We start from the raw sequence: 20,410 nt of genomic DNA on the forward strand, positions 1-20,410 counted from the left end.
GGATGACCACATGTTATACTGTGCAGCACATTACTGCACACGATGACACAATGAACCACAAACATGCCATTATTACTTTAAATGTCTGATCTAACAAAGCTCTGGAGAACGTGGCTTCCTTTTCTTTATTTAAATATTTTCTGTCAACATGATCAGTAGTTTATGTCAGTGAATATGAGACAGCTCTGTGGTCATCATGCAGGATTTTCCTAGGATACCTGTTCCAAAACGGAGACAAACTGAGCAAGAAGGAAATATCAAGACACTGACACTGTGGAGGAAAAATCCCCTTCAGAACAGCTGTTGGTTACTATAAAACATGAGATAAATGGTAACTTAACCGGGATTCCATGATTTCAGTGCTGATTATGTAATATTGGTGCCCAGCATAATACAGTATCCCTGAGAAAATCTCTCTGAAACAGCAGACAAATAACAGTTTTCAGCAGGTGTTGGGACGCAGATTAAGAACGACATGACATCATGAGCAACACTTCAAAGAAGAGCGTCCAGAACAAAAGAGAGGGAGGAAGATTGATTATGGATATGCTTCTGGAAAATGTGTGCATCAGTGTTACTGTGACAGATTTGGTTGCAGTTTTTGACTTTGGACTGCAGTGTCCGTTGGGTGGGGTGTAGTGGGGACACTTGAAATTGTTCCTTGGAAGTCTTGATGAGAGGGTGAGAGAGTTTGGGTGGGAGTGAGCCTAATAGTAATCAGATACCACCACTGTTCCTCTCATCTGTGAGTTTGTGTGTGTGTGTGTCACCATACAATCCCGAACACCACACTTCACACTCACCATTACATCTCAAGCACTGAGCAAACACGCAAAGTGACTCATAGCATTAGAAGCACTGATGTCCAGGAACAAAGATTCAAAAAGGCCCGTCTCTGGCAAGACCTTCTAATGTCGAGAAATAACGGGCACTTTAAACACATTTTAAAAGGCTTGCCTTAACAAACACATGCAGGGGACAAAGTCACATTTGGACAGTCAACAACAGGGATTTTTTCTGGACATCCATGTGCAACACTGACCGAGATGAGGTCAGTGTCTCAGCTAAAAAACCCTCTCTGCTCGTAAATCAAGGCACGACTTGTCAGCAGTGTCCACTTCATTTGGCTGATATTTCTGACCATTGCTACGGGAATCCTCAGAACTGAGGCACAGAGGAATTGACGACTCAACAGCAGCTGTCAAAAGTCTCCAGATAAATGTCTTGTTATTCCCTGGGAGACAGGCATCTACTGTACTGTTACTGCCCTGCTTAACTGTGCAGCGTGTAGATCTTGTAGAGACTCTGAGTTCAACGCAACCTCCTCAGCAGAGAAGCGATTGAGTGGTATGTCATTTTTGCATTTAATGGTGTATTTAAGAATTTCCTCCATGTTGGTTGCAGTTATGGTCCATAATCTCGATGATTAATGTCAAAAATAAGGGTAGTGTTGCATGGACGCCCACTTGTTGTGTGATGCTTTGTGCTTAGCCAATGATTGCAGACAGCGGACTACACGAGCATGGAGGAAGTGTGCGATAAACCCTTCCCCCTGAACAATGATTGTCCAATTATAGGTACGCAACTCTGATTAGACAGTCACTATCAGTCTTTGGATTTAACCACGTGTTGAAGAGGCTTGCATGAGGCTTTGGTAAGATAGATGCTCAATATATGAAAAGTTTGGAGAATGGTATGTTTTCTGCTGCAAATATTAGCACGTCTTGGTAAATAACTTACTAGCTATGATAGCAACTTTACACAGCGTTACTTCAAAGGCCAAGGAGCATTTTATACTACATTATATCTTTTGTAGGGTGACAGGTCATGTTAAAAAGCCCCACTGATGAAAGCATGATAGAGTGTCTGTTTTGCTCTTTATTATATTTGGAGATAAACTCCAGCAATCCTGGCCAAACTCATAATCCCTGATAGAATTACATCTGCCAAACACACTGGGTGGACCTCATCCTAAATGCACAATACAAACAATAAAGCATAACCTCTGTCTTGCTTGTGCAACCAGAACTAAGTAGCTCTACACTGCAATATAAGAACAACTCTTTATTTTTTGTTATCATATCATGGATATACATGGATTATCAGTTGGTGAGGATGATGACTTTTTGTCCTGCGATCATGCTACTCACGCTACCTCCTATGTAGACACAGTGTTAACCAGGAGCATTGGGATTCATGAGAGAAATACCATATTATATATCTTTTCTGTATCTTGTACTGTTAACCCTCTCTTACAGGACTTACGTAGGCCCAAGAGATCAGGTTTGCGTGATCTAAGACATTACTCCAACCACACATGCTGAAAATGCACTCAGGGGAAGTAATACCTCAGCAACAGCTGCTGTAGGAATGACACACTGCATTTTTGTTGGTCACTGCACATATCTTATTGGTATTTAGAGTTTCTGTGGCCAGTAACCTGTTGTAAATACTATACAGTGTGTACGTGTAAACATTTCCGACCAAAACTTCATCTCTTTCATTCTGATGAAAGAGATACTGTGGCTTTAAAAAAATAAATCACATTTTAACAGTGGAATCTCAAGTTCCCCCCTCATTAAAACCAGTGTTATCCCAGGAGTGTCTTTCGCTGATTTGTTTTCTGGCCAGCGTTTTACCCTTCATGACACTGTCCAGAGCAGCACAGACAAGGGAGGGACATTTCCCTCGTGTGTGTGTCTTTATGTGTGTGTGTGTGTTTGTACATGTCCTGCCTGTCAGCGGGCGCACCACTCCCTATGATGTCCGCAGCACTGCAACACGTTGACTGATCTTTGATCCTCTGCCTTCGCCCTGTGTGTCAGGGGTATAAGACAGTGACCGAACCAATTGAGCTGAGCCAAGATCCCACAGAACCACACCCCGAAACCACAGAATTACTCGTGGTTCTTGCTTTTTCTGTCTGGTATCGTCATACATCATAGAAAATTTGTTCGTGCCCCTCTAAGTGACAGCAGTGACATAACACAACATCGAGAAAAGCCCTCTTGGCGACAGCAACCTGGAAGCTAACCTCAATCTATGATAGCATTTCCTACTTTGGTTCCCAAATGCAAATGAATCTTGAGCTTGTCTCTGGTGCACACTTGTGGGAAAAGCTTTCTGAGGATCAGCAGGGTTTAGACGAACCAATATGCAACACCAATTAAGCTGGCGGTGCATTTTACATAGAGCAGTGTTTCTTTAAGTACACATTAAAGAGCAATGTCTCTGGTGGGCCTTGATAGGGCTGGAGAACTAGCATTTTTCTCTGAGCTTGAGCTTGGGTCCAACAGTGATGCTACATGTGAAAAGCTTTATAAGTCCTTGGCCTGCTGTTTTAAACAAACACAGAAGCTAACTGTTCCTGACAGTTGGTGAGGTATCACAAGCGAACTGGATGATGACACAAACACGATATCCAGGGGGACTTCCACGTGTCTCACACACATGTTTTGGCCAGAATGTAAGTTATTTTTTTCATTACATGAGAGGAAAATGTCATCATTATAGAACAGGTGCGTTTCTGGGGCTTGGAAAGGGTGGAGAATACAATCGGAGCTGCCTGACACCCTTTATTCACTTTATTATGAGGAGATAGTGTGGGAAGTTCGGAAGAGTTGACTCAACCAATAAACAGCTCTCTCTGACATTGCATGTCAAGAAATTACAGAACAGATGTGTAGGTGTTGTAGACCAGTAACACATGGCAGTCGGGAGGGGGAGGTGAAAAGGACAGAAAGACAAAAGACTGGTGGAATTGGTCAAGAGATTCAGGAAGAAATGACAGAAAAATGGATATTAACACAAACTGGAGAGAATACTGCACTAGCATGGTAAGCTCAAATAACGACGTCAACCTATTTAGTTGGTTCCAAACATGAACGTGCATGTACAGAATATCGAGCTGTTACAGCCAACAGTGTTTCTGGTTGTCACATAGCCGACAGTCCATTGAAGAGCCCTCCCAGGGTACTTCAACTGAAAGATTGAATAATTGACATGTCCTGAAATCTGTCTAGAAGTCGAGTAGGGCCAAAGATTCTATTCTTTTTCCGTCCAAAAATAAGTATCAGGAAAATGTGAGGAACCGTTGAAATATCATTTTTAATGATGTCCAGATTGAGAGCCAGTTGAAAACAGAGTGCAGATATGTTGATGAGGTCATTCATAAATGTTTGAAGCCACAGATTATCATTGACGTTACTTTGAGTTGAGTTTAATGAGTTTTTTTTTACAGCCACGCTAACGGCTCTGTGAGGCTGTTCTCTGGACCAGTGCTCCTCGAGCTAAATGCTAATGTCACAATGATAACATACTACTGTTAAGCAGGTATAATATATAGCCCATATTAGTTTAGTGTATTTGCATGCTAACATTTGCTGGTTATTTGCACATGCAGCTGAGGCCGCTGGAAATGTTGGCAAGTATTAAGTCAGTTTTGGACCATCACCGAAAGTTTGACCTGGTTGTTGCGCTAAATGAAATTTCCAGTCCATCCAATAGTTGTCCAAACAGTTCAGTAAAATAACATGGCTAAAGGCAGAACCTATCACAATGGAGAACCCGTTAATTCCATGACAAAACTATAGTTACTGAGTAGATGCATTCCCATCACTAAGACAACACTAAAAGACACTTGAATGAACGAAGACATTTGCGACGAATGAACATGAATCTAAGCATTGCTGACTCCTGTGAAAGTCAACTACTCGAGTTGAAACATCTGAACAGCCCTGGGAAATGTGAATGATGGTCACAATATGAATGATGATCACAATATGAATGATGATCACAAGAAATCGTTAACAGAGCTCAAGGCCATGAGCCAACGACTAAAAAGTTCCTCCACCCAAGTCATACTCAGCACATTTTCTAAAGGTCCAGTTATCTTCATTTCCAAACAACAAGTACACAGACTTGTACTCCTAGACTACACTGTGGAAATGAAAGTAAACAAGTTCCTTTGTTTGGACTGTGAACCTAGTTCAGAATTCAAAATTGTGAAATATGAATGTGAACTAGTTCATTTTAATTTGTGTGAACAGACTGCAACACTGGCATATGAAAGAGCAGAGGGCCTCACCTGGCAGGACATGGTTGGGTGTTGCAGGGCATCACTCCAGTAGCTGGTCTTGATCTGGGATTGCAGTAGGATGTATTCACCTGCACCCTCAAGTCTTTGTAGCACGCTGACTTGGTGTTCATCTGGCCTGTATGGGTAATATTTCAATAAGTTCCAGCACATCATCATGAAAGGATGATATCATTTTTTGTTTAGAGTTACGCTGTCAGCCTCATTAAAACAAATCTGCAGGCTCAAATTTACAGTGATAGATAAACTAGTTATAGAGAGGGGAATAATAGATTATTGGCACTGATGTGTAAAATGTTAGTGTGATTGAGCTTGAACAAAACAACATTGTTTTGTAAGTCATAGTGTGTCCAACTGCTTGTGTTGGTGGCTTCTAGCACACAAATACAGATCTGACAGTGTTGTTTAATTCATGTGAAACTTAAATCCCTGCCTGGTTGGTATTTGGCCTCAGGCATGGTCAATCTGCACATCTCAACTCATGCAGGTCAGTTAGTCAGTCACACTCTTTAATAAAGCAAATGACCCCCAACCCATCATGGCCTGCAATCAGGACACAAAGAGGTGGAGGTGGTTAGGGTGGATCGCGACAGACCAAGGTGGGGAACTTTAACCTGCAGTGTCAATCAGTAGAAACTCTACACTGGGGGCTTTGTTCACACCCATGCACATATAAGCAATTGCAGAGAGGAAAAAAAGACACTACTCACACACTCATGCACACATACACCTTTGTCCACTGACCTCCAGCCTCAAATCACCATGCCAGGGTCTGCCCAGGACAAGTGTGTGTGTGTGTGTGTGTGCGTGTGTTAGTTTAATACTAGGTCTGGTGGGACAAAGGCCACTGGTCCAAGCCATGCGCGTGTGTGCATGTAATAGCAGGTCTCCGGTAGAAAAAGAGGAGGTCCCACCAGTCCCAAACAAGAGCTACTAATGTCCCCTCAGTAATGATGGGAAACACTTCCCTCTCCATTTAACCTGCAGCTAAAAGCCTTATTACAGATCAGAGAGGTCAGACTGAGCTTTAGATCCTGACCCAGATTGAAGATCTGAAGGTGATCCGTCTCTTTTCATTGACACAATAGACTTTGAGGTAATCTTAGACTTAAATACACGTAAAAAAAACACACCAAAAGGTATCAGAAGTTATTGTAATTCATGTCTACACTCACCTCCGGCACAAGTTGCTGAGCATTGGGAGCGTATGATTGCCCATGTATAATTGTGTTTGATGTGATTCCTTTTGTCATCAGATTTCCTCAGCGTGTATTCCCAACGTACACCTGGGTTCCAGCCCTGCAACAATATCTACGGGAGAAAGAATAATGATATGAAGAAAAATAAGAAGTAGCATAAAATTCTGTCTATAGACGTAAGTAATTAAGTAAGTCACAGAGGAATGAAGATGGGACTGAGTGGTGTCCACCAATCCTTTACCTCTATGATGAGTGTGTCATTGGTGGGGCCAGTTGATATGAGGCTCTCTGGTCTGTTGTATGGTCTCTTGTACTCAAAAATGGCTCCAGCGATGGGATGCCTGCCTGGCCAGTCCACCGTCCAGTGTCCGTTCAGGTAGTAGCGTCTCTGGGTGTCCCTGATAGCGAGGTAGGAGCTGGACGTATTCAGCTCCACCACACGGATACTCCGAGCCCCCGCTGGGATGGTTACCACCCCGTAGTACTCTGAGAAAGAGTACAAAACTTTAAACAAGCACCAAAAGCCGCAAGCAAATCACAATCATGACTTAAACAAGACAAACTCTGAATAATACGATCCATGACACCAAGCCACACACACACATTTTGTAGCTGTGTGTGAGCTATAAAATTATAGGAGAATGCAGTCTCTGTATAATCAAGGGAGTCAAGGTTAATTTATTTGTCATTCTTCAACACATGACTGTACAACGAAATGTAAGTTGTCCCTTTATGCGAGACAAGAAAAGCTATTCATTTTTGGTGGAGTGTTGAGAATGAGTTAAAGACTCTAACAGCCTGAGAAAGAAGCTGCTCTGTAGTCTGGTGGTTCAGCAGAAGATACTTCTGCCACCTTTTGCCAGATGGCAGAAGGGTAAACAAACTGTGTCTATGGTTGGTGATGACTTTTAGTATCCTTTGGACTCTGAGCAGACACCTCAAAGGACACTAAAAACACAACACCCACCTAGTCAAAGTCTGTTAACGCTTTAGCCGTCTGGCAAAAGATACAGAAGTATCCGCTGCCGTACCACCAGACTATGGAGCAACTTAAGGAATAAAGGAGAAAAATCTTTTGAAATGTCTCAAATGAATTCACCAAAACCAGTGAACTGAACAATTTAACTACTCTGACTTACGGTTAGTGTAATGCTGCTTGGTGTACTGTCCTTTGTAGATCTTGCAGGTGGAGTTGTCTCCTTTACACACCCCACATGCATCAGGCACAGCTTTGGAGCCCAGAACACGGTCACAGCCTACTCTCTGTGGGAGGAAAACGTCACTTGTTTTTTGACAAAAAAGTAGATCATAATACACAAAACGCAACAACTCATCATACCATAAAATAAATTACAGCAGCTGAAAACTACCATCATTTATCCCTTATGTGCTGACAGGTCAATTTTTCTTTTTTCATGACATCTAAAATAGATGTGAAAAACATCACAGCAAAGATGTTCTCTACTGCTGAATCCATTCTCAAGTGTTGTAGCTCAACTTCAAAGACTCCACATGTGATATCATCTTCAGATCATGTTACTGTCTCACTGCTTGACATTTAAAAGTATTACCTCACACAGTCCGTCAATACAGACATTAGAACTGTCCTGTGAGCAGAGCGTCCCATCCTTAACTTTGCTGGCCAGGGCGAAGAAGAAATCATAGCCCTCAGCAAAGCAGTACAGCTTACAGACATCTTGATCTGGAAGGAAAGAAAATACCCACAGTGGCAAAATGTTAACTGCCACGACATGACTAACGGCTTAAAACCTCTCCCCACTGTTTCTTTAAAGGAACAAGTCTCACCATCCACTCGAGTGTATGGCCTCCAGGTGTAGTACCATCCTCTGAACTGTTTGCTGTTGAACTCTGCACACTGCTGCGCTCTGTAGTCTACGGTGTTCGGGGGACAGTCCTCAGTGTTACAAAGTTTGTATGACCTGGATGAGCCCTCGCAGAACTTCCCTCCATATGAAGGTCTGCAGAGAACGATTGAAAAATATGTCATCAAAACAAAGCTCAATCAGTATTTCACTGGAATTACTTCCGTCGTTATGTCCTGACTTCTCATATGTGTGTGCTTTAAAACTGTGTGAGTCCCAGCGGAGCGCTGGTGTCCTGCTCACGGTTTAAATGAGGCGTGCACATTAATCGATTGGTCTATTTCACTGTCAATCAACATATCAATGAAGAAAATGAAGAAAATTAACTGTCACACTTTGTTGTATCCCCTTATTGTGTGTTGTTACAGCAAAGCTAATATGGGAAAAAACTGAAAGGAGAAAAAAAGTCTTTGGTCTGAGACTTAAAGGGTGTACGTAAGCGATTAGTGTAACTATTGGGCTGCTGTAATACCAGATATCAGTGTATGAACATGACATTCTGAGGAAGAACAACACATGTGTTGCATTTGATCTGAGTGAGCAACAGTGTCTGAAATTACAAATACCATTGCATTTCATTGTACGTCTTTGTATTGGCACGACTAATATGCGAGCAAACCTGCCTGTGCCTTTCTGAAGGCTTCTCCAGTCACAGGTGTATAACCCCAGGCTGTGTTCCTTAAAATCCCTTCCACGGGACAATTACACCTTCTCTAAGCCCTCCAATCACATTGTCACTTATCTCTTTCACCCTCTCAGATTCTCTCCCTTTATATCTCTGCATTTCATCTTTTTTCCTTTTTAAATCCCTTCTCTGTCATCTCGCCTTTCCCTCCCCCTTCCTCTCTCTCCCCTCGCCTGTCTTTGTCTTCCTTACCCGCCACCGCCGTCTTTTCCTCCCTCCCCTCTCCCTTCTTCTCCTCGTCACTCTCTGTCCAATTTAGCCCGCAACTTGTCAGGATCTTGGCATGGTACGATAAAGGGGAGGCCCCAGCATTTGGGATAGGGCCCCCTTACTGACTGGCAGTGCAAATAATCCTGAGTGACTGATGAGAAGGGGACTAAGTGAAAAGATAAGTGATGAAGCGACAGACCCAAGTGAGTGATCTTCACTATTTTAATCACGTCTTAATATACTCTTGGCCTTCAGTCAAACGAACACAAACAGTACAGACCATCTCTGTACCAAAGGGTCACTTCATAAATCTTCTGAATAAAATTAGAATTAATATTTTTCATGTGATTCAAATTGTTTTGCTCAAATAGGCAACAGCAACATAGTAAACAGTTAGCTTTTGGTGTCAGCTTCTAGTTCATTGACTGCAAAATGTGAATGTTTTTTGATTGTTTTGATAAATGTTGACTTCTTATCCTCTCAAATATGGTTAGTGTTAACAGATTTTTTTAAAGAAATATTTAGACAAAATACTCCTATTCACTTTCTTGCATTGTATTGCACTGCATCTCCTGTTTGTTAAATAAGGAGCTACAGCTAGGAGCTAACCCTAACCCTAACAGTTACAGTAATGTAACTCCTTACAAAACAAATTGTCACTTTTACATTCATATTTGTGTGGAAAAAAACAAAGACACAAGATGCAGTGTGCTCATTGGTGAATTTAAGATGTGCTAGCTAAGCCAAGCTAATCGTCTGCTAGCTCCAGCTCCATCAGTTACACACATACACATGAGAGTGGTACTGATCTTCTTCTCTAACTCTTGGCAGGAAAGTGAAGCATTTATCTAAATGTCCAACTATTCCTCTAAAATCGATCGCTAATATTTACATTTCTGTGCTGGTCTCATCTTTACCAACACACACTGCTGCACTGTTATTGTGTACATCTCTACCTGGGGTTGTTGCACTGCCTCTCTCGATAGGTGACTCCGCTCTCACAGCTTCGCGAGCACACCGACCAGGATGACCACTCTGACCACTGGCCATGCTGGGGCCTCGGGCCCTCGTCACCCTGTTTAACACACTGACCCCGACGACACCACTGGAGACAGACAGAGAGAGAGAGAGGAGAGGAATTATGAGTGGGAGAGAGGGAGGCAGGGGAAGGGAGGCGCACACAAGCAATGAGCAAAGTGTCATAAAAGTGTCAAAAACATACAGACTTTCCAATGGACCCTGCCCTTTATCTTCTTTATGATGACTGTCTGTCAAACCAAAGAAGAAGACTTTAAGATATAGCCTTCAGGTTTAACGGCTGTCAGAAAGGTCGTGGTCTAGTCCTGGTTACACACTCACAATCTATTAGCCAAACTCCAGTTGTGCTGCTTTTTGGACAGTCGCTACCTTGAGCTGTCATCAGCTAGAATTAACAGGGCTAAGCCAAACACAACTGAAATGTGGAAAAAGTGTCTCATACCTGCCAAGGATCTCCTCCTACAGTGTAGGACACTCACCATTGTTTTGCACACATTTGCATTTCATGTTACTCAATGCTGTATTTCACCTTTTTTCTTTTTTTCTTAAAAAAAAAAGTAAAGGTAAAACATTTCACTACATGAACATGAAACAAGTTGAAACACTGTTGCCAGCAATGCACAAATCAATATGCCATGGTTTCCACACTGCTTCTCAAACAATTCAAACAATTACCTCAGATGCTGCCACCCGGACCAAAGTGGCTTTCTACCCGTGAACATTGCCAAATGTGTTCCATGAGGACACCAGAAGAGAAATACTACAGGACACACATACTTCATACTCCTGAATCAACTTATTTACTGTATGTGCCTCGACAAAGGCTGAGTCATTAACCAACCAACCGAGCACGTGTTCCAAAATGAGCAGCACTTCACTCAAAATCCCAAAACGTAACGTGAGAGTATTGTGCAAAATCTAGACTCACTTAAAGCAACATTATGTCACAAGCTGTTTCCTGGCACGGGATTGAACTGGATTTGTACATGTCAAGATGACATCAGTCACAATATACTCAACTGCTCGCCTTGGAGTGATCTCAAGAACCTTTTTGCAAGCACGCACACACACCGTGCACACACAACCTGCTAGTATTGATAAGGGGGCATATATTCAGCTGTTCTTGTTGTTGCTGTGTGTTCATGCCTGCACACACAGACTCTCACACACACCCCTCCAACTAATCTCGTGGTCCTTGCCTAAGAACTAGAACAGCTGATTTCCCCTCAGTTTTCCCCCTGCGGCTGAGTGCCACGGATTCCTAAGTGAGTCTGTCATTGTTTGTGTTCAGTTAATTGTCCCGTAGAGGGAGAGGGCGGGATTAAACCATCAAGTTCAATATATTGAGAAGCGAATGTCGTCGAGGGGCTGTCAGGGGAGCGAGAGAGCGGGCCTTGGGGGAGAATCATCTTGAAAGAAGTCAGGAAAAGAAACAAAGAATAAATAAAGAGCACAGATTGCTTTTTGGCCAGAACCCCAATAGCATATTTTTGCCACATCAGCAACAAACCAATTGCAGCTGCTCCCTGAGGTAAAATAACGGAGGGATGGAGAGTGTGGTACCTCTGTCAAAAAGAGGGATTTTATTGACACTGCACTCGAATGAACCCAAATCCAAAACACAATAAAGTCAATCCAAACTCTTCGCTTACAAGTTCATTTATTGGTCTGCACTGGGACACACTGGTGTGTAAAAAAGCCGCTGACAAAAGTGCAGTGTCACTCAGTTCAAGGCCTTTTGTCTTGAAATTGAGAAACTGAGTGGGAGTATAAGAACTACACAACCCTAAAACACTTAATAAATGTTACTTTAATAATAGTCTCTCCATCCGTTTAGCCCATCACCTTATAAAATACTATCACTCTTCCGTGTGGTGCTTTTTAATCGGTGGTATCCCTTGGAGGAGGAATGTAAGCATGTTTCTGTATGTGAGACATTTCATTACAAGCGCTACGCCTTTTATATTAAATGTTACACAGTTGATAAAGCTAAGCATCACACCGAAAATCACCAGGCCAACAGATGCCTTAAAGGGAAAACCTACTCTAAAATTGAATTCACTTATTTCATTGGACTCTGTCTGTTAATACTGTGCATGGATGGCTGTAAAAAGGCATATTTTCACCAAAACTGCAATGAAATGTTTGTGAGAAGCTCTTGTTTGCTGACTCTCATTTTGTGGTTTTATTTGGTAAGATGTTTCCATGGAGCAGAAAAAACAGCCATGTCAAAAAAAAAAAAAAAAAAGAACAAAACCCCCCCAAAACATGCTGTTCTCATTTCACAAAACAACAAGGTTTTCTCAGTATCAACGGAAAAATCATGTTGACTTATTTGGCTAACAAAGGAACAAAGGTTATCTTAGTAATGGAAGGATTAAAGCTAACTTTAATCCCTGAATGGATGACATTTTATTAAAATACAAAAACATGATTAACAACAACCTGAGGAAAGAGAGATCTTGCTCCATGTCCATGCACTGTGAAACTAATTGTAAATAGTAAATTAACAGGAATATATTGTAATTATTTAACAGTAATATAGATGAACATCACAGTATTATGTTGTGTTTCTGCAGTAACCTGTCACAATTTTACTGTGAAAATAAAGTATTTTGATGTAAAATTACACTTTGATAATGTTCAATAAACATCTATAGTAAATACACACATTTACAGTAAATTTACTGTAATGTTACAACAATGTAAAGTATTTTCACATTAACTCAACCATATTGCTTGTTAGCATGTTGGCAAGTTAGCCCTTTAGCCTGTCAGCATGCTAGCCTGTTGGTAGCATGTGTACTTTGTTGGAACACCTTTAGGCCTGTTAGCCTGTAAGCATTTTTAACTTGTTGTTGGCCTTTTAGCATGTTAGCATGTTGTAAAACTACAATATTTTATCGCTAAATGTGCGTAACTGTGCTTTACCATAATTATAGTATTTCCCTGTAATGTCCCATTTGTGTTGCTTTGTCGCCTCCGAATACCACTTAAATTCAAATTCACAGCAGCTTACGGTAATATCCCAAATAATTACCCATCATGTATTGCAAAAGCATAATGACAGTAGTTTATTGTGAGAATTTACTGTGATATCCTGGTGTTGGTTAACAGTGTGCTTGCAGTTGGAAATGTCTTTGGTATATATGCCTCAAAGGCGATGGGTAAAAAAACCCAATGCCATCCATGTGATGCCACTCCTGAGGTGACAAAGCTTGTGCGCGTATCATCCACACCCCCTTCCACCTCAAACACACAGACACACACAGAAAAAAAACATGTGTCAAGTCACCATATCGGGGCCGCAGGCAGAGCCTTCAGCAGCTGGCATGAACTTGGTCTCACACTTCCTCCCAACACGGTGGCACCACAGAGCCTTGCAGATATCCTGGAACAACACAGGAACAACAAGTTACACAGCACTGCTAACATGTTTTCATGCTCCAAGTGGGATGATCAGTATGCCTCGCACAACGGCTGTTAACAAAGCTAGCAATGGGATAAAATACAGGATTAACATTGTTATTTTGCCACTAGAGAGCTTTTAAAACATGTTGATGGAAACTTGCTGAAATGGAGACTGTCTGAATAATGGTCTTCTGGCAAGTTATCAGTGTGCAGCAACCTTGTAGTTCCAAAATATTCATGCTTCAGTAGCTAGGATAACAACATTTTAGGAAAAAAAGAAGAAAAACATATGCAATTTGGTCCAACTGTATCCCACAGGCAATGCAATGCATCAGTTTTAATAAAACATAATTGCATTGTCTCTAAGATTAAATGAAAAAAAGCTGCAATCCTGCCTAACATTAAATCATATGTTCAGAAAAGGTGAAGCACACACAGAAGATAAACATTAGCACAAATTAACAGGGCACAATTGCTTTACCAAACCTACATGATGTAATTGCTGTGTTTCTCAGCAGCGCTCTGAAAGATTCAGATGGGAGCACAGGGTGGTTTCCCCGCTCGCATTGCCTGAGAAATGGGCTTGCTACTTTTTAACATGTCCACTCTATTACTATCTGAATGACTATATCAGATTTTGACAACTTGGTGCAGATGCTGACAGGCACCTCGGCCTTCAGCTCCTTGCTGCCAAGAGCCACCATGGAATTCATCCCAAGGCCTATTTGTCCAGCTGTTTTGCTTGCTCAGGCCGTTCGCAGCAGTAAAGACAGCAAAGAGAGAGACCGAGTGAGAGAGGGGAAAGAGTAAGTGAGTGATGGAAGGAAAAGACAGAGAGCACAGAGGGAGATGATGGACAGAGTGAGACAGAGACTGAGTTAAAGAGGGAAAAATGGAAAAACTCCCATACATACAGTATTATTTTGCTTTTTTGCGAGGGTAACCCAGTTCTATCTAACCACAGGCACCACAGAGAGTATCATTTGGCTCCTGCTGCAGCACCTTATCTTGACAACGCCTGCCAAAAAGTTCCATGAAATATGAATTCATTACATGATGAATTGCACCGCCGAGACAGTTTCTTGTAGTGTCTTTTTATGAGTAACAAGGGTCTGGAAAGACAGTGAGCATGACGGCTGCTTTGGGAGTTATTGGGTCCTGTGCACCTTGCTGCTACCAGGTGCATGGGAGAAGACAGTGAAATACCAATAACAAAGCCATGAGGGAGCAATTCTCAAATATCTTATAGCTGAAATAATGCACGGATGTTTCTATGTTAAATGAGGCTAAGGAGGATACCATGTGCTGATATCTCAGTTTAAATCCAGCTAATAATCTCCGTGGCATTTTGAACTCTCTTTCTCAACTCTGTCTTCCCGTCCATGGTCTTTGATAAAAGGAGAAAACCTCAAAAGTCATCTTGAAGAAGTGGAAGAATATTGCTGGCTTGCTGACATGTCATGTTTCATTCTCTAATCCGTTCAGTCAGAGATATGAGCCCTTTTAACTCTAAATCACTGACTGTATTGAGAAACATTGCATCTGCATCCCATCTCAAGTGTTGATGCTTTTAAACAGTGATAATGTCCACCACATTTACGGTGCATTAAAACGTAACTGTGCTGAACAAGTTTGTTGTCCAATTGCAGTGCGTAGTCTGGAAATGGGTATTCGGTATACTTTATAGCCTATAATACATATGAGAAGTCTTTGCCATAGTGGCGCCCCAAAAAACTAGATTTGCACTAAGTAGAGTGCATACCTCCGCCAAGGCCCAACAGTCCCCTTTTGAACTCACTCATAGATAGCCACCACCTGAATACACCTGTTTTTTTTCATTCCATGCATTATTCCCTGAGAAATTAATGAAAATGTCAAAAACACCCTATCTATCTTGCAATGTTCAAGAAGGTGAGAAAAAAAATCTGCCCCTTTATCTGGATTCACACCAAAAGTAAACAGGGTCTATTCTGGGCCAAGATCCATCCTCCATCCAAGTTTTGTGGGAATCAGTTCTGTAGTTTTTGTGTAATCGTGCTGACAAACCAACCGACTAACCAAGCAACCAACTCAACCCAACCCAACCATCGGACAAAGGTGAAAATATAACCTCCTTGGCAGAGGCGACTACATGCCACTGTCTAAAGAAAAAGAAATAACTTTCCATTGACTCGTGGAAGGGCAGGTGCATCTTCAGGTGATGTTTAGGTGGCTTACCATATTTGGACCAATGAAGATCTCAAACCCAGATGCAAGAACATTGATGATTTAAACTGAACTTATCAAAACCCTATCTTGAGCCAGTTCCGGTGTATCTCAAACAGCAACATCAGCAGTAATGAGACAATGGGAGAGGAACAAGGAGAGATTCCCATTGGCAGCAATCCAGTGTATATTTAGTCATCCATCCCAGTGAGTATTTCATGGGCAGTATTATAACTCTGATTGTTTATTTTGTGTGTGTGTGGGAAACAGAGAGCGGTCAGTATGCATCCATGAGTGTGTGTATGGCATGAGGGCATGCAAGGGCATGCTAATCAGTTCCTCTTTTCCTTCATGTTTCCTTTTTTCTTCCTTTTTCCCCTCTACTCATTCCCCTCATCCCACTCTTGACTTCTTCCTCTGGATTTCCCCAGACAAAATTGGCAACAGATTGTTTAAAACTAATTAAGAACTCAAGTTTGAGTGGGTGTGCTGAGAAAACCCTGAGGAAATTAGACCATGGCATGGGATCTGTTTTAAATTTGCATGGGATGGCATAATTGTGTCAAAATGAACTTTACCTTCTTGAAGTCGAGGGTGCAGAGTTTTGCCTTCTCCCCAAATTGCCATTTACATTGCGTGTCTGCATCGTACAGCTCGCCAGGCAGCTTCTCGGGGTACCGATACTCCTTGACTGCTCTGGGTTCATCTGATAGGCACAGAGCCTGGGCAGAACTGAAGAAGAGGAGAGGAGAATAAAAGAGAAAGTAATGGAAAAATAGGTAAAGAAGAGGAGAGATAAGAAGAAAAAAGGGAGAAGAGGAGCAGAGCAGCAAGGAGAGGGGAGTGGAGGTGAATAGGTGAGTGGAGGACAGGAGAAGAAAGGGAAGTAGGGAAAATGGAGAGGAGAATTAATCATTAACCTTTAAACAACTTTCCTGATATACAACCTGCATGCAGACATAAACAGCCAGACAGACATGTGATTCAGTGCCATGCTTTATAAAAGTAAGGTAGCTGCTGTAAGGCTCCATGCTGTGCACACAGAGAGCATCACTCTTGGATGCTCCATTGTTTTCCACTTTAGAGAGTACCGTAAAGTGTTGTCATGGAGACATAACAAGTTGCCGAACTCAACCCCTGAGAGTAATGGTTTCAATGCATCAGACACTCAATTATGACAGACGTGAAAAATCCTTGCCCGTATCGCTCATATACTAACACCAGCGGGGGGGTTTCCAATGTTAAGTGATATCACTGGTTACTACAGAGAGATGTTTTACAGCTTATCCACTGCAGTTAGGGGAATATAATACAAGAATATGGTGGAAAGAGCATGAGAAGGCAAAATATGTTGGGTGCATTCATTGTGCTAGTGAGTGGTCCTGATTGCTTTAGCAGAGTGTAGATATTCTCTTCTTTATGGGTCCTCTGTGTCTTCAAAGAACAATGGCTGTTCTGCAAGTGCAATATTCTGATATTCTACATTATTCACATAATAAGGGTTCTGAAAAATACATTACATTTACACTCTATACACATCCGCAGGCACACAAGTAAGGTCTGAGAGCCAGCATGCATCTCCTCAGTCCACAGTCACTCACACGAAAAAAATTACAAGAACAATGTAGCAAATTTGTAGGATTTCTGGACAGAGTCCCCTGGAGCAGCTTTTTGTTTTCACTGAAGGCTTTGGACTAAATGTTTTCCTCAAATATGAGCTGTGAGCAATGTTGGCCATGAGATTCTCATCAGCTGGGGATGAAAAAATAAACACAATTGATAAAAGCACCCATTCTTGCTTATGATTACCCGCAGGCCTCCTGACTCATCTCTTCCTGACTAAAAATTGCTAAGCATTTGTTGGTACATCAAACACGAAGACAACAAACTGGTGTTATGTGGGAAGTGAAAATAATTCAAAAGTCTCGAGAACATGCTGTATGCCAATTACAAGACTGGCAAGAGTAACACTGGTCACAGATGGTTTCTCACCTAAAATAACAGCTATTACTGTAACAGCCAGAATATCTGCTCAGCATCACTAAAACTGCAGCTTCAAGTGATCATTGATTTGAGTCAACCAGGGTCAAAAGGCTTAAATGATAATATCAGCTTAACGAGTCAAGTGAAAAGTTGAATCTTTGAAAAATATTCATGTGTTTCCGAGTATCTTAGCATTTGGTATTTCCCCCTTTTGCTTTAATGACAGCATGCGCTCGAGCTGGTATGGACAAGTTTGTGCAAAACACACAAAACAGTTGAAGACTTAGAAAGCCAAGCATTCTGTGACATCACGAGACGCTTTGTGGAAAACTCCCAAATCATGCTGGGATAACATGAGTCATCAGGTTTTGCATTAACTTGTGGAGTCCATGCCAGCTCAAGTGCATGCTGTCATTCTTCAAAATCTTCAAAAGCACAAAAGAAGTATTTTGATACTTGATACTGATTTTGAAGTGGTCTCAGACTTTTTGACCCTACTGTAAATAAAGCAATAGTTCAACATTTTTGGAAATACAATCATTCATTTTCTTGCTGAGAGTTACACAAGAAGGTTCATACCACTCTCAAGTCTAGCAACATGTAGCTGGAGCCAGCAGCTGGTCCGCTTAGCTTAGCTTAATGACAGGGGGAAACAGCTCATTCTGGAGGTGACAAAATCTGCCTATCAGCGCCTCTAAAGCTTTGCTAATTAACACGTTATTTCTAGCTTCCATGCAAAAAACTGAAGTGAACAAACAGCAATTTGTCATTTTATGGGGGGTTATGAGCATATGTGACTATTTCTTGGCCTGAAACAGTAACTTCCTGGCACCTAGCCAAGCAAGTTTTTCAGCCTAGCTTTTGGCCCCAGTTTCCGCTCTTAATGCTAACCTAAGCTAACCTGGTGCTCAACCCAGCTACATACTTGTCAGAAAGTGGTATTTATGCTTTTATGTAAATTTTGGCAAGAAAGGGAATAGGAACATTTCCCAAAACATCACAAGACAAGAGCCTTTAGGCTACAAGGGGCACAGAGATGTCTCCTAATTGTTGGTTATTTGGTGAGCAATAGGCCAGACTGTGTTCTTTGTCTGACTCTGGGACCTCATGAGGACCTTGTAACTTTCATATATCACTGACTTTTTGATGGGTTTTACCAGTGCCAATACAAACAAAAACAATTACAAGTGGCTTTTAAGGGGATTTTGCATCTCCTGCTATGAAAGTTGTCCATCCGTGTTAAGCATGACAAAGAGCTCAGATATAGCATCTGACTATACAAACAGCGCTGGCACAGACCTCTCTGTCATAGCTGACTGAGGAGAGGCTGATTTAAAGTGAGTGTGACATAAACTCTGTTGGCTGACACAACACTGCCCTCCATAGCAGATGAAGGTAGAGACAATATGGAGGCTCGGTTAACTCAACAAGACACATTTAGCCAAAACATTTAAATATCATAACATTCTGTTGATTGCAATTAGGAAAATGTACAGCATTTTTTTTTACAGATTATACAGGAAGACAACCCCTTGGTTGTTTCAGTGGTGCAGAGATCCCCTCACGTGGCCTCAGGGGGTGATGGGAGTTTAATATAAGGCTGACAGGCCTAACAAGGGTGAGGTCACCCCAGCTCTAATAACTCAGCGAGGAAATACACTGTCTGTCTCCACCACTCTGAGAGGGGAGACCTGACAGTTCAGTTAACACACTGGTAAATTTAGTGGAGGGCACTGGCTCTGGGTTATTTGGTTTCAAGCACGCACACATGCACAGACACATAGTAACACAGCCAGACACACGGACGCTATGTCTGTGATGCTTGTTTTTCTTCGCTTGGACGAGCAGGCTGTATGCATGAAAATGCAGTTATTGCACAAACACACACGACTTTCTCCCTTCTCGCACTTTCACTCACATGTACCTTGAAACACAATACATAGTCAGTATTTAAAACAGCAGCAGCACAACATATCATTTAACTTAGTCCTACGTCAGATACATATTTCAGCCTCTCACACACATACTTACATTGGCCTATTTGTCCTTGCATTTGCAAGTCCCGTAATAGTTATAACATAAGAGCAGCTTTCACTTGGCACTCTTTGGATCAGAGCAGCATTTGTAACTGATATATCTGCTGCTGACATGTTTCTTCTACAACACATGTTCACCTATCAGTAACACATGTTGAATAATACACACACAATGCATGTTCAAAGCTAAAAGTGGCTATCGCCAGGGGTACTCTTGCTTTTGTAATTCTGTTTTATAAACTGATGCAGTGCTTTATGTCTTTGTTGCATGAGCCCTTCACAAAAGCAGGCTCATTATTTAACAATACGCCATATGGATGTGATGCAGAACTCATGGTCTGAAAACTTAATAAGACTCTTAAAGCAGTAATACCCGTTAATGTCATTGTCAACAATGAGTGCTGATTAAATCAATTCTTTTATTAAGTTCACCACAACAAACGCATAGCAGTGATAGAAATCATGGCTGCTTACTTGAGGAAGCGGCTGAGGTATTGGCGGCTGCAGGCAGACCAGGAGAAAATACCATTGTGACCAGCTAATGTGGGAGACATGATGTTGCCCTCCGACTTCTTACAAACGTTCCCTTCACCATCATGGACCATTCCAAAACTAGGGAATGGAAAAAAAAGCACCAGAGTGAGCAAGCAGAAACCACAACATTA

General features: G+C 41.8%; 1 protein-coding gene across 1 annotated transcript in view; it reads right to left on the reverse strand.

Annotated features, from left to right (window-relative positions):
* Nucleotides 1-20,410, reverse strand: part of adamts16 (ADAM metallopeptidase with thrombospondin type 1 motif, 16) — a 55,352-nt gene that overhangs the window by 10,482 nt on the left and 24,460 nt on the right. The window contains exons 9-18 of the mRNA XM_073485437.1: nucleotides 20,220-20,357; nucleotides 16,305-16,458; nucleotides 13,406-13,501; nucleotides 10,029-10,177; nucleotides 8,101-8,273; nucleotides 7,866-7,996; nucleotides 7,434-7,557; nucleotides 6,536-6,780; nucleotides 6,271-6,406; nucleotides 5,087-5,213 (exon numbers count right to left, since the gene is read on the reverse strand). Of these exons, the coding sequence (XP_073341538.1) occupies nucleotides 5,087-5,213; nucleotides 6,271-6,406; nucleotides 6,536-6,780; nucleotides 7,434-7,557; nucleotides 7,866-7,996; nucleotides 8,101-8,273; nucleotides 10,029-10,177; nucleotides 13,406-13,501; nucleotides 16,305-16,458; nucleotides 20,220-20,357 (1,473 nt within the window). The remainder of the gene's footprint in view (nucleotides 1-5,086; nucleotides 5,214-6,270; nucleotides 6,407-6,535; nucleotides 6,781-7,433; nucleotides 7,558-7,865; nucleotides 7,997-8,100; nucleotides 8,274-10,028; nucleotides 10,178-13,405; nucleotides 13,502-16,304; nucleotides 16,459-20,219; nucleotides 20,358-20,410) is intronic.

This window comes from Pagrus major, chromosome 17 (genome assembly GCF_040436345.1).
Source record: "Pagrus major chromosome 17, Pma_NU_1.0".
Lineage (NCBI taxonomy): Eukaryota > Metazoa > Chordata > Actinopteri > Spariformes > Sparidae > Pagrus > Pagrus major.